We start from the raw sequence: 15,219 nt of genomic DNA, 5'->3' as shown, positions 1-15,219 counted from the left end.
TGAACACAACATTAATTTGTATGTGCACAGAGCAAATATGATCACAACATTCAGTTGTTTTGTTTATCGGTGGGGATTGGTTGCTACACAGGCTTGCGACTAAACACGAAAAATGTTTTTGAGCTCGCAATGGTTTTGCCCTTCTTGGCGGTGGCAACCAATAGGCATCAAAATGCTTTCTCGAGGACTTGATATACAGACTGCCTGCTTTACTGCACTAGGGCATATGCTCATACAGAGCTACAAAATGCACACTCAACATACTAGCTCAAGCATGCCAACCAAAAAACATACTCTACTCTGCTGGGAAAGAAATGGTTACTCTAGATTACACTACTGTTACATGAGCGCGGCTTGTTGGGCATCAAACCTGACAGTTCGTTGCCTGCTACAAACCTGAACTCCGGTTAAAGGAAATGCTCCCAACAAACTTTTACTGCATTCGAGGGCCAGAAAGGAAAACAGCTGGTCCCCTTCCAGTCTAATGTCATTGCGAACAGCACTGCATCAGCAGGACATCCTATGAACCTGCAAAGTTAGGTTGCCTATCACCGCCAGAAGAATCATCTTCTTGGCTCTCATCAACCATGGGGTTGCTGCTGGAATTAGACAAAGGGGGAGCAGCATCCTCCGAGGATGAATCCATGTTCGATATCTTCCTCCTCTTCTTGGAACTCGAGGATTTCATTTCATGACGGGAGCGTTTCCGACCCTTCCTTTTGCCCCTTGGCACACCTTGTTGCGACTCGGAACTACCCTCTTCTCCCGGATATCTTTCAGCCTGGTTTCTTGTCTTCTCTGTTTCCATTACATCGGCCAATGAAGGGTCGCTTTCCACCTTACGTCGTTTATTCGGATTCGTCTGAAAACAAAAACAAGTCGAACCCTCATCCATCAGACCAAGCACAACATCTGAAATGGATTCAGTAGAATGCATCTTCAACCGTCAGACAATATATAATCCTTTTGGTATGCATGGCTACTGCAGTAAAATACTTCTCATGCATGGTCTGGTATGGAAACAAATATTATATTTTACATTTCTTGCAGCAGACAGCTAAAGTAGTAGCGAGTAAGAAAAACAAAGATTGTGTTCTGTTTTAATTTTTCCTGTTTGCAGCAAGCATGTACATAGTATTCCCCTTTTTTCCTACGGAACTAATTTATAGGGCAACATAAAATTGAACTTCCAAAAATCAGACAACTTAGTTAAATGAGTTTATATGATGATTTTATCCCTAGAAGCTAAACACTTGGTCACATGAGTTTACATGATGATTCTGTCCGTAGAAGCTAAACACTTGTTTAAAACCTAGTTTTAGCAGTTGTAATCCTTATTGTAACAAATGTTGATACAGGCATCGTCTAAATGGGAAAAAAAATCTCCCTCATCAACTTTAAAGACCAGGGAGTGATTTAAAGTTAGTAGAGGACCCCAAAATTGCGACGTACAGCACTGCATTCATGTCAAATTCTTGTGTTTTCTCCTAATCCTGCACTCCTGGAATTCTCTGTGTCATGTGGGGACAGGCCCATCGCATCACACCCGTCATCAAACAACAGCAGTCACACCAGGGGCACAGGACCAGGTGTGCAGACTGTAGTGTCAGAGATACGGATCTCTCGCTCTTAGATTATCTTGTTAGTTTGCTGGCCCTTTAAACTGAGTAGACATCTCTTCCTCCTAATTATCTTGTTAATTTGTTAGCCTCTAAGTTGAGGTGCTATCTCCCTAAATAAGCTGGTTATAAAAGACCTAGCACTTCATGAGAAAGAAAAAAGAAAGAAGTTATTTCCTATCTCATCTATCTCTCTCTCTCTCTCATCCCTACTCTGCTTCATCGCTTACTCTGGCTATCAGAATCTTACCACCGCGGTGCAATGGCTGGCTGTTCTCCAGCCGGTTTCCGCCCACTAATTGTGGCAGTCCTTAACCTCAGTTTGTAACATTTTGATAGTAACATTGAAATGAAGGATTTTTAGAATATGAAACTTTTTTGAAATAATTATATCTCTTTTTGCTAAGTATGTAAATTTCTCCTTAGTAACAAGGCCAAAACCAGGGTTTTACAAGTTTTGACTTCTTTTTGACCCATTTGGATCATCCCGATCATGCCGCCATGGAGTACTAATGTGCTATACAACATAGTGATAACCTTGCAAAATGACAGCAACACAAATTTGGTTCATCTTGTGTGTGACATTTCAATATTTGAACTAGAAAGAAATATGCCGAGTGACTCAACAGCCCCAAAACCATAGGCGGGAACAGATACATGTGTCTAGATACATCCGTATCTAGACAAATCTAAGACAAGTAATTTGGGACGGAGGGAGTACTTGTTAAGGGTGATAAAATCAGGCAGTGTATTAGTCATACAGGGAAATACAAATACAAATATGGATAACTTTGAAGACAATATCTCACCTTTGGAGCCTGGTAAACAAGGTGAGCCCACTCGCTCTTTGTCCTGAGACAATCATCGACAGCATGTAAAAAGCTGGAATATGAATAATCTTCTCCTTTGGGTTTAACTAAATCCCTCCAATGCTGAGAAGTGATATAAACATCAGTGTGAACTTAAGAAAATGAAGAAAAAAGTCGATTTTACAACCTTCAACTCTTGCCCAAGTCCACTTACAACCTTCACCTCTGAAATCAGTTCCTTTTTGGATGGGGCCAAGGTTGTAAAGCGGATGGATTTCATAGTTTGGGGTTAAAAACAAACAGTTTAGGAATTAGGAGTTGAATGGGAACATTGGCGAGAGTTGAAGGTTGTAATAAAGTGGACTCTTTTCCATAAATGAATACCATACATGAACTGCTCGTGTAAGTAACATACCTCACCGATAGCATCACACAGTTCGTCATATGTTATATTTCTGTTGCTACTGATGATTTCATCAATGAATCCTGTAGATAGATTGTATGTCAAGCTCATGGATGTCTACAGGGGGAAAAGCAAAATGAAGTGATGAACTAAACAACATACCAGGTAAACTGCGCGGAAGACCGCTATCCATCCGGTCGTCCTTTTCTAACCCAGTGGTAGCTTCGTTTGAACACATACCATGATTTTGCTCTTCCAGTTCTGCATTGTCAGCTAATCTGCATGAGTCCTTCACAGAAGGAGTACGTTCGGTGCTATAATCTTTATGCCTTCGTTCAACAAGAGACACCTTTCCTGACCTCTTGTTGTCGCCATTATCTCTCAATGCGACATCATCTTTGTTTCTCTTCTTTAACACCTGTGCAAATAGACAAACTCATATTTTTTTACATAAATGAAATAAACATACACATTTATGAAATTCAGTACAAGTGATCTTACCGGTGTTTGATCCCTTCCTCCATGTGCTGAAGACCGCTTGGAAAAAACAGACGCTCCAGTTTGATGTAGCATCTGGCTACCTGTTTGTTGGCCACGTGGCACCCTTGGTACTCTTGGGGAGCTATTTAATTGTTGATGTAATAACAACGCAAGCTACGAAAAATAAGTAACAGGAAGTGAGAAATCCTTTAACTTGTTTATCAACAGAAATATTTGATAATGGAAACTTCATTATAATTCACACCTGTTCATCACTCAATGAAGCTGTCGCATCAGAGGCTCGCAACTCAGTTGATGCTGAATTAGTAGAGCCCTCTTGTGTGACATGAACAAAGCGGTGATGGGTCTTGTCTTTTTTCTGGGGTAAATTAGAAGGTATTGCCTTGTTACGAGAATGCAATGGTGGCACTTCTCCATGGAATGATCTAGCTGTGGTGCCAGCAGTCATAGGTGTCTTTTGTGACTGCTCCTTTGAGACCGGTACTCTAAGTTTGGCTGAAGGCACATATGATTTGCTTGTTTGAGATGATTTTGGTGCAGAAGAAAGGGAGCCTTTCAGTTGAACTTTCTCAGAGGACCTACTAAATTCCTTGGAACTCTCTGCAGGATGCTTTACAGAATCATGTTTGCTATCAGCAGGAGTAACCAACTTCGTCTGTTCCTTTTTCATTAAACGGCTAGTCTTCCCTCCTGATGATGGTTCTGCTGAAACTAAAGAGTGTGATATCTCAACATGGGAATGTGTAGGACCAGAAGAGGCAGTGCAAACTTTCTGAGCACCTAAAGCTGAGTTTTGCTCAGGTATTGTGTGCATCTGACTTTTTGTCACGGAATTTAGAAGGTCAGAGCCTGAATCAGAGATAGACTTGGCTGAACTTCTTTGAGCAGTCAAAGAACCTGCACCAATCCCTTGACCTTGATTGTCGCTCCTATGCTCATCATTAATGAACTGGGTAGCCTTTGTTCTCTCACGATCCTGAAAATTAACCCCTCTCTTAATACTCTTTGATTTTGACTGAATCGGCAAAGCTAGTACACTAGCAGGAACCTGCAGATTTGAAGAAGCTTGATTTGGTTGTTTCTGAAGACCCACGTGCACTTTCATGGAACCATGGCTACGCGTAGCTCCATCCATTTCTGCAACAGTGTAATGTTACAAGCATAAGTAACACTACAGTGTTTCAAAGGCATTTTCGTAGTCATCAAATCATAATTCACAGCAGCTGGGAGCTTTAGTACCTGCATTCTTTATGCCAGATTGTAAGTCCACATTATGGCTTCCTTCAATTTGTTTCTTACATATGCTAACCTGCATAGTCACAGTGTTCTGTAGATGTCAAGAACTAAACATGCTTGATAAAATAGACTGCAGATCATGGAAACGACCTTCAGAAACTCAAAGAAGTCACTGAATTAAAAGGGTTTATATATTTATTCCATTAGACTAAAAATAAACTATAAATCTGTAGCCACTTGTGACGTAATAAAGAACATAGGCTATATAAACGACAACCCTACAAGCTAAATATCTGCATATGGTGGTATATCAACTATAAAAATCTTATTAGGCACTCACTAACAGTAAAGACTGTACAATAAACAGTGTTGCCAAAGAAGCTAGGCGAGCAGAAGCATGCTACATAGTGCCTAGATGGCCACTGTGCCATTATAAAGAGACATGGTTGGTAGACAATTTCAACAAGACAACATGAATAAATGACCTCCAAGCTACCCTTTTGTCCTAGGATGCTACTTCACTCCTGATGATTAGCGGTGTCATTCCTGCCACTCTAATAATCAGCAACAAAATGACCACCACCATGGTAGCAACAAGCTGATGAACAAGATCAAGAGGCGACGGCGACATAGGTGCCTAAATCATTCCCAGCAGCAACACATAATCGACGGCAAGTCAGAAGACTTCACAGCGTCGCGTCACTTGCCATTTTCTTCCACCCTATCCAGCTCTGAAGCACTGCCCAGGCGCCGTCTTTGACCCCTTCTGACCGCAGACCATTTTTTTTATAGCACAGGCAACAAACAAGCTAAAATTACTGACACAATCAAGCACCGCACATTTTCATTCCAAAAAAATATTGTACCACAGAAATAAACAGTTGGCGCACTATCACAGACTAACTCATTTAAGAAAAACAATACTGACAAAAATGCATCAACATAAAAATTGTAACAGAAACAGAAAAGGCAACACAACTCTCCATCTCTATTCTGTGCCAGGAAAATAATGAAGTTGGCTCTTCTGGATATTTTGGATCTGCCAACCAAATTGCATAATTTTCTTTAGGACACCCAACAGAAGTAGCTTGACACACTGCGCCATTTGACTGGTCAAGCACAAAAAATACAATGCTTTAACCATCAATATTTTATTTCCCTCTTATATGATATCCTCTTCCTCACGCATCATCCCTGACTCGTATTGGGTTCGTTTGACCACTTATTGAGGCACAGCCCTGATGGCAGAGCAACCTCTCATGCTAGTGCCACCTCACAACAAGACGCCCTTTTTGGCAGAGCATCACCACCACCTCAATGCTGCTAGAGAAGACACGCACTAGAAGATTTAATAGTTCTTGGTTTTGGGTAAAATCAGTGTTGATCTCATCAAGTGTTTTTTAGGTCGCCGCAATAGTGGTAGTGGGCTAATTTTGGGTTAAATTGTATTAAATCTCATTACGTGTTTTTTAGGCTAGTCATAGTGGGAGTAACTTAGCTAGTAACATAGCGCACTCCAAGAAAATTTTGCTTATGTGGTATGTAGTTAATGAGAAGTGGTAAGTGGTAACATAATATGTTACTGTAACATAGCGCTTCCCAATACAAGATGAGTCTACAAACTAATAAATGAAGTCCTCTATAACACTACTATTATGTTACTTTGCACTATAAAGGTAGTAACTTAGACTAGTGTCATATGCATGACACTAGTATAAGTTACTCCCCACTATGACCAGCCTTATGCCACCACAATTCAGCGGCCTCCCACCTGCTTGGCAATTAGCTGCCAACTTGATAACAATGCCCTTACGCCCTTGCATAAAGTTATAACAGCCCAGTCAATCTCCGACTTCCATACCAGTCAAAAAAAAAAAATCTCTTGACTTCCATTACCTTCAAAGCAACTTCAGCCATCCCTTATCCCCTACTTTTGGGCTTTGGGGCAGACAATTCACTCCAACCCTCCCCCTACTCATCTCCCTAAACCAGGGACCCCTCCTTCTCAACCCATTTTCTCACTACATGTAAAAAAGTAGGGACCATCCCCTCCCCCGAAAAACACCACCCGCCATGAAAACTCCCTCCTGCCACCAACCGCCACCATTGCCTTTGCTGACCACCGAAGTTCGCCTGAGCTCAGCGGCATTTGGCAGAGCTCACCAGCCCGCCAGAATTCACCGAAGCCCATCGGAGTTCACCGGAGTCCATCAGAGTTTGCCGGACGACAACTGCTAATTTTCCTTTTTCCTCTTTTTTTAATGCAAAAAGAGAAGTAAAAGAAATTGGGGGGCTGGGTGGAGTGCAGTGCATGCGGATAAAAGGAGGTCCCTAAAGTAGAGAGCACCTCAAAAAAGGTTTAGGGGACTGGTTGGAGTTGCTCCCTTCAGGTCATGTCGCCCAGCATTATTCTGAATAACAGCTATTCCAAATGCGAATATTATTCACAATAGAACTACACATTCTTACAAGGTTTGACCTGCTATTGTTTTTCATGTGGCTTAGAACAGGTGAATATAGAGTCTAGGATTCCAGTACATACGTCATCATCATTACACAAAAAGGTAAAATATAATTACTCTACTCCACTTCAATTTTTGGAAGCCTGACATTAGCTGCCAGCTCTAACATGGCATGGCATGCCAGAAAGTATTAATGGGATAGCATCACAGCAAGTTTTTCGTGTTCATATCCACGCATAGTGTCATGTCAAATGTCATATGCCACAGCCAAGATGCATTCACAACTCTAATAATCACTCTGAAATAGTGCGATTGGTAGAATTCAGAAGACATGGAGATTCAACTATTGAAATTAAGGTCATGTAAAAACCTAAAATGTAATTAGTTCATAATGATTTATTATGAACCTACTGTGGACCAATCGAAGTACTATGGGAAGCCAGGACATGGAGAACAATTCACTGCAAATGTCGATGCTGTTTGGGATGAAGATACATTGCAGGTGGAGGAAATCAGGTGCTAGAGGCAGGGAAATCCACTGTGGTTAAGGTGATACCATTTTAAGGTACGGCAATCTAAAACTAAATTTGGTTAAGGTGATCAGGACAAGGTAAGTAATTACATTTAAAACAGGCTAATTTTGAGGTAGCAGCACGACTCGACTTGTATGACCACATAACAGATTAAATTCTCTGGATGTGTGCTCTTTTAGTAGCAGTAGCAAATGGCCTACTGATTACCCAGCAGAATATAAAGTAGAAAACAGCAATCCCACGCTTCTCCAAACCAAAAACACTAAATGAAGGCAATAGATTTAGTATTGTGCAATTTAATTGCATACGATATACTAACCTCTGCCTTGACAAACCGTGAGTGTGCTTCCTGTTCTGCCACAGCTGATGTAGCTCTACCTCCAGAGGAGATCTCCAGTTTAATAGACTCCTTAGGTTCTTCCTTTTTCAGCATCCTTGGAGCTCCCTCAGAACTCCTCTTCTCCCCACTCAGTTCCAAGGATTCCTTCATCTTCTTATTAGCTTCACCAACCACTTTAAAATCAGAATTGGCCATGGTTATGTCGGCAAACTGATCCTTGTGCCTGATATCAGGCATGTTAAGATCCCCTTTCGACTCAAACCCATTATCCTGTGTATCAGCCTCTGCGGCGATCTTGGGTGCTCCTAAAATGAACAAACTAACAATCCATAATCGAAACGTAGGCAACATCATTGAAAAACTAACTGGTATGTGTGCAGTAACTAAATAATAAGAATCGTGGCCAAACTATTCACCTTTTGTCTTAGCATCTGTCCGAGGAGGAACTTCTTTTGCACCAGCATGTTGACTGCCTTCAGCCTTCTTGCTTAGGGTTTGAGCTTTCTTGTTTCCCTTATTCCCAATCGGGAGGGATAATCTGGCCGCCGGCGGTGGCGCTGGCGCCGTCTCCTCCCGCTTCTCCCTGGCCATCGCGAAAAGAGCGTCGGCGCCGTCCTTGTCCTCGGTCCTCTTGTCCTCGGCACTCTTGTCCTTGTCCTCGGCCCAGGAGGGGAACTCGCAGTAGCGGAAGCCGAATTTCTTGGGGACGTAGCCGGCGCAGCGCCAGAGGGCGGCGGAGAAGGCGGTGGAGGAGGGGGATCCGCGGAAGAGGGAGGCGTCGGCCCCGCCGCCGGGGAGGCCGTGGACGTGGACGCGGGCGGGGAGCGGGACCTCGGCCCACCTGCGGTAGAGCGGGGGCGGGCGGTGGGTGGGCAGCTCGGCGAGGAGCTCGGCGACCTCGGTCTCGTCGGCGGAGGAGGGGGCGCGCTTGTGCCGGCAGTTGTGGCAGGAGAAGGAGGTGTGCACGCCGCGGACGTAGCGCGCGCACCGCGTGTGCACCCAGACGCTGCAGTCGTCGCAGCTCACCATCTCCTCGCCGTCGTCGAAGGTGACGCCGCAGGAGCAGTCCACCGTCCAGGAGCCGTCCACCCAGTCGTCGGCGGGCGCGGGGGCGGGGGCGGGCGCGGGCGCGGGCAGGGCCGCGGCCGCGTGAGGGGCCGGGGGCTCCGGGCGGTGCAGGCGGCCGCCCTTCATCGGCGGCGAGGGAGGTGAAACCCTAGGTTCGATTCGCCGGATTTTTTCTGCTGGTTTGGGTGGAAGGGGAAGGGGAAGAAGGAGGCGTGGACGAGGGAATGCTCGGGCGGAACGGAATAGGGGGGAAATGTCCGATTTACCCCTCGGGAAGGGATCATGATCATTGCTTCGATGGTCAGCGGTGACATGTGTTGGGTTTATGGAGCAGTTGGTTATGGCTTATGGGTATCCCAAATCAACTTGTGGATAGCCAATTTTTTGTGTTTGGTTGAGAGGACGAGAAGTGTAGGCATGGATAACCGGTTCTATGTTCGATTGGAAGAACAAGAGATGGTTAGGTTGTTGAGATACGAGAAGTGCATCGATGCACGCAGTGGCATCTGCACGCATCGCATCCACGGCGCGTGTTGAGTCGTGATTCGAAGCGCCGAGCATGCTAATTAAAGTATAGGCAGACTTCTGAAGAGCGAGATGTAGTATATATGCGTATTCAATGGGCACCACCTAACACACTAATCTAACACGAGCAGTACTCGTTCAGGTGAGAGTACAAAAAACGACCATTGCAATGGAACACTGTATAACGTAAACACTTTTTCACCATGGATGTATTTAAGGAGCATGCAGTCGGACCGATCCCTAGCAATGTCTTTTCCCACCACGCAGAAGTGCCTCCCTATATTGATCCATTGTCGTTGTGCCAGAGCTCCTCGTCTGCTCGTCATCTGCCATTGATCATGTGCCCAAGGTCAAGACAGGGTGGTTTGTATCCGGAACAGACCGAAACCCAGACATCCGCTTCTACAAATGTCCTAATCAAGCAGTAAGTTGGATTGAACTTTTTCGATCCATCAAGATGAGCTTGTTTTTCTGTTTCTATAATCATTCGGTCTAGAAAAAATTGCAGGACGGAGGCTTGTGCGATTCCTGGTTCTAGGAGGACTAGTACGCGTTCTTCATCACCGGTGGTGGCATCAACCTTCTCATCGAGGTAGCCGGAGGTGGGAGCAACATCATGTTTGGGATGGGCCATGCCATGGACGACATACGCATCGCAACTATAGGAACACGATGATGATCTGCCTGTTCATGCTCTTGGTGTGCTTGCCAAGGCAGCCAGCGGGTAGCAACGAAGCAGAGCGGACTGAACCGCGTTGCATGAGTCGACGTGCGCGCCCCGTCGCCGGAGCCTGTCAACGCCATGCCTCCGCCCCCTGAACTGAACGTCATACAGGAAGCGCCGGAGAACTCGACATCAGGCAAGGCGCAACCCTGGCCCCGCAGCGTCGGGCCCCGACCCAACGGCTGCATCTCCGGCGAGCCCACACCTACCACCAAAGCGACCCCTGGATCGGCGTCGCCCAGGCGATAGGACTGGACCGCACTGCACGAGTCAACGGTGTGTGCACCGTCGTCGGAGCCTGCCGACACCACACCTCCGCCCCCGAAACTAAACATAGTGCAGGATGCACCGAAGGGCGAGACACCAGGCAAATCGCCAAGCTGGCCCTACGACACCGGGCCCTGGCCCAACGGATGCATCTTCGACGAGCCCACATCTACGACAGGAGCCGCCCCCCTGACCGGCGGCGTCCAAGTCGTACGCCACCTCGTGCACCGTTGAATCGGTAGTCACCCCCGTTGATCTGCAATACCAGCGCGCAGTAGAAGCTCGTGAGCCCTTGAGCCAACTCACCCATAGGCCAAACACCGGTATCGTCACTCCAGTGATCGCCATCGTCAGATCTAGACGGACCTCGAGCGCCCAATTTCTCGCCGGCCCAGCGCGGTGTTTGCCCGAAGAGGGAAAGGGAATTGGGGTGAGACGTAGGACATGGACCAGCGGTGGGGTACACGAGCGCCCATACGGCGATGCCCATGCAACTTTACAGAGACAATACCCTGCCCTGTGGAGTAAAAAAATGAAGGTACATCACTGCATGCTCTGTGGACAGGTCCCGTTCGCGTCAGAACTGCACCCCACAGAGACCGACGTGGCCAAGGCCCAAGGGTATTCCCATGTATCAGCTGATGTATGTCCACTTTCCTTGTTTCAATTAATTTCAGTGCACAGATCACCTCGCCTGGACGACCGGTTGGATATCTGCGATCAGTTGCCGCTACGTGCAGGAAGGCCGCTCTCGTTGAGATACTCTTTTTAGTAGAAGTGGTGAGATTCCCACTATACATGCCATTTGAATAATATATCAATTTCAGAAGTTCAAGCCAGGATTTCTCTCTACGTCACAACAATAGTTTAAAGTTGCACAGGTTCTTGTACACCAACAATAATTTTAAAAAATTCATTAACTCATAGATGGATTTTAAAATTCACAAGTTCATACACAACCAGCCATAGATTAGACAGTGCACACAAACAACTCTCAAGTCGTATTGTACCCAATTCACAATTCAACCCCATTAACAAATGTCCTCACTCACGGACATGTGATACACACAAACATACAACATGGCTGAAGCACATCACAACACAATTGGATCTCGCCACTACCTGGCAACTCCGGTCGCACCCCCCCCCTCAGCCACACGCCCTGCACGCGACGCCCCCGGCCCTTGTAGCCACACATCGTCGCGACACTCCGTCACATGAGATCCGGTCGGTGATGCTCCAAATCTACGATGGGATAGGGGATACCTGAGAGAGAGAGAGAGAGACAGAGAGAGAGGAGATAGGACGCGGATGTACCTTGATCGGGCCACCACATCGACACTCCTCCTTCGCCACCTCAAGGTGTTCAATGGCCCCCGCTTCACCAGCAGCCATCTGATGTCTACTACACAACCTTCTTATAGACATTGTCGGGCCTCCAAGTGTAGAGATTTGTAGGACAGTAGCAAATTTCCCTCAAGTAGATGACCTAAGGTTTATCAATCCATGGGAGGCGTAGGATGAAGATGGTCTCTCTCAAACAACCCTACAACCAAATAACAAAGAGTCTCTTGTGTCCCCAACGCACCCAATACAATGGTAAATTGTATAGGTGCACTAGTTCGGTGAAGAGATGGTGATACAAGTGCAATATGGATGGTAGATATAGGTTTTTGTAATCTAAAAATATAAAAATAGTAAGGTAGCAAGTGGTAAAAGTGAGCACAAACGGTATTGCAATGCTAGGAAACAAGGCCTAGGATTCATACTTTCACTAGTGCAAGTTCTCTCAACAATAATAACATAATTGGATCATATAACTATCCCTCAACATGCAACAAAGAGTAACTCCAAAGTCACTAATAGCGGAGAACAAACGAAGAGATTATTGTAGGGTATGAAACCACCTCAAAGTTATCATTTCTGATCGATCAATTCAAGAGTCTGTAGTAAAATAACACGAAGCTATTCTTTCCGTTCAATCTATCATAGAGTTCGTACTAGAATAACACCTTAAGACACAAATCAAACAAAACCCTAATGTCACCTAGATACTCCAATGTCACCTCAAGTATCCGCGGGTATGATTATATGATATGCATCACACAATCTCATATTCATATATTCAACCAACACAAAGAACTTCAAAGAGTGCCCCAAAGTTTCTATCGGAGAGTCAAGACGAAAACGTGTGCCAACCCCTATGCATAAGTTCACGAGGTCACGGAACCCGCAAGTTGATCACCAAAACATACATCAAGTGGATCACGTGATATCCCATTGTCACCACAGATAAGCACATGCAAGACATACATCAAGTGTTCTCAAATCCTTAAAGACTCAATCCGATAAGATAACTTCAAAGGGAAAACTCAATCCATTACAAGAGAGTAGAGGGGGAGAAACATGATAAGATCCAACTATAATAGCAAAGCTCGCGATACATCAAGATCGTTTCGAATCAAGAACACGAGAGAGAGATCAAACACATAGCTAATGGTACATACCCTCAGCCCCGAGGGTGAACTACTCCCTCCTCGTCATGGAGAGCGTCGGGATGATGAAGATGGCCACCGAAGACGGATTCCCCCCTCCGGCAGGGTGCCGGAACGGGTCTAGATTGGTTTTCGGTGGCTACAGAGGCTTGCGGCAGCGGAACTCCCGATCTAGGTTTCTTTCTGGAAGTTTGGGGTTATATAAGAAGTGTTGGAGTCGGGAACAAGTCAGGGGGGTCCCCGAGGCGGCCATGAGGTAGGGGCATGCCCCCCACCCTCGTGGTGGCCTCAGGACTCTTCTGGCCCATCTCCGGTACTCCGTGGGCTTCTTCTGGTCCAAAAATGATCTTTGTGAAACTTCAAGTCAATTGGACTCCGTTTGGTTTTCCTTTTCTGCGATACTCAAAAACAAGGAAAAACAGAAACTGGCACTGGGCTCTAGGTTAATAGGTTAGTCCCAAAAATCATATAAAATAGCAAATAAATGCATATAAAACATCCAAGGTTGATAATATAATAGCATGGAACAATCAAAAATTATAGATACGTTGGAGACGTATCAAGCATCCCCAAGCTTAATTCTTGCTCGTCCTTGAGTAGGTAAATGATAAAAACAGAATTTTTGATGTGGAATGTTACCTAACATATTTATCCATGTAATTCTCTTTATTGTTGCAAGAATATTCAGATCCATAAGATTCAAGACAAAAGTTTAATATTGACATAAAAATAATAATACTTCAAGCATACTAACTAAGCAATTATGTATTCTCAAAATAACATGGCCAAAGAAAGCTTATCCCTACAAAATCATATAGTTTGGTTATGCTTCATTTTCGTCACACAAAAATGCTCTCCTCATGCACAACCCTGATGACAAGCCAAGCAATTGTTTCATACTTTAGTAATCTGAAACTTTTTTCAACTTTCACGCAATACATGAGCGTGAGCCATGGACATAGCACTATGGATGGAATAGAATATAATGACCTTGGTTGTGTGGAGAAGACAAAAAAGGAGAAAGTCTCACATTGACGCGGCTAATCAACGGGCTATGGAGATGCCCATCAATTGATGTCAATGCGAGGAGTATGGATTGCCATGCAACGGATGCACTAGAGCTATAAATGTATGAAAACTCAACAAAAGAAACTAAGTGGGTGTGCATACAACTTGCTTGCTCAGAATACCTAGGGCATTTGAGGAAGCCCATTGTTGAAATATGCAAGCCAAGTTCTATGATAAAAAAAATCCCAATAGTATATGAAAGTGAAAAAAACAAGAGACTCTCTATCATGAAGATCATGGTGCTACTTTGAAGCACAAGTGTGGAAAAAGGATAGTAGCATTGTCCCTTCTTATTTTATATTTTTTTCTTTTTTTATTTGGCCTTTCTTTTTTTCTTTTTTATTTGGCCTTTCCCTTTTTTATTTTTCCTTTCTTTCTTTTTATTTTTTTTCGGGACAATGCTCTATTAATGATGATCATCACACTTTTATTTATTTACAACTCAAAGATTACAAGTCGATACTAGAACAAAATATGGCTCTATATGCATGCCTCCAGCGGTGTACCGGGATGAGCAATGAATCAAGAGTGACATGTATGATAAATTATGCATGGTAGCCTTGCCACAAATACGATGTCAACTACATGATCATGCAAGGCAATATGACAATGATGATGCGTGTCATGATGAACGGAACAGTGGAAAGTTGCATGGCAATATATCTCAGAATGGCCATGGAAATGCCATAATAGGTAGGTTGGTGGCTGTTTTGAGGAAGATATAAGGAGGTTTATGTGTGACAGAGCGTATCATATCACGGGGTTTGGATGCACCGGCGAAGTTTGCACCAACTCTCGAGGTGAGAAAGGGCAATGCACGGTACCGAAGAGGCTAGCAATGATGGAAGGGTGATAGTGTGTATAATCCATGGACTCAACATTAGTCATAAAGAACTCACATACTTATCGCAAAAATCTACAAGTCATCAAAAACTAAGCACTACGAGCATGCTCCTAGGGGGATGGATTGGTAGGAAAAGACCAACGCTCGTCCCCGACCACCACTCATAAGGAAGGCAATCAAAGAAACATCTCATGCTTCAAATTTGTCACACAACGATTACCATACGTGCATGCTACAGGACTTGCAAACCTCAACACAAGTATTTCTCAAATTCACAATTACTCAACTAGCATGATTCTAATATTACCATCTTCATATCTCAAAA

General features: G+C 44.5%; 1 protein-coding gene across 3 annotated transcripts; it reads right to left on the bottom strand.

Annotated features, from left to right (window-relative positions):
* On the bottom strand, positions 1-9,210 carry LOC125535341. Of its 3 annotated transcripts, none has more exons than XM_048698393.1 (10): positions 8,320-9,208; positions 7,883-8,208; positions 4,572-4,641; positions 4,381-4,469; positions 3,577-4,308; positions 3,333-3,485; positions 2,994-3,249; positions 2,844-2,914; positions 2,429-2,551; positions 1-862 (listed from the first exon to the last, which is right to left on the bottom strand). In XM_048698393.1, the coding sequence occupies exons 1-10, from the start codon at positions 9,095-9,097 to the stop codon at positions 521-523; spliced, it is 2,940 nt and encodes a 979-aa protein (XP_048554350.1). In that variant the 5' UTR covers positions 9,098-9,208; the 3' UTR covers positions 1-520. The 3 variants fall into 3 exon arrangements, 2 of the variants coding, with proteins under 2 accessions (XP_048554350.1, XP_048554349.1); XR_007294654.1 differs by having other exon boundaries at positions 832-862; positions 2,994-3,092; positions 3,191-3,249; positions 3,577-4,469; positions 8,320-9,210; XM_048698392.1 differs by having other exon boundaries at positions 3,577-4,469.
* Positions 9,211-15,219: the final 6,009 nt, after the last annotated feature.

This window comes from Triticum urartu, chromosome 2 (assembly GCF_003073215.2).
Source record: "Triticum urartu cultivar G1812 chromosome 2, Tu2.1, whole genome shotgun sequence".
NCBI lineage: Eukaryota > Viridiplantae > Streptophyta > Magnoliopsida > Poales > Poaceae > Triticum > Triticum urartu.
The sequence above is the reverse complement of the archived record's forward strand: the minus strand, read 5'-3'. Positions and strand labels throughout refer to the sequence as shown.

Excerpts from the sequence above, each read along its gene's own strand:
- LOC125535341 (XM_048698392.1), bottom strand. The coding sequence starts at position 9,097 with ATGAAGGGCGGCCGCCTGCACCGCCCGGAGCCCCCGGCCCCTCACGCG. Across the intron at positions 4,642-7,882 it reads CACGGTTTGTCAAGGCAGAG|GTTAGCATATGTAAGAAACA; the intron begins GTTAGTATATCG and ends GTGACTATGCAG. Across the intron at positions 2,915-2,993 it reads TCTTCCGCGCAGTTTACCTG|GATTCATTGATGAAATCATC; the intron begins GTATGTTGTTTA and ends ATCTATCTACAG.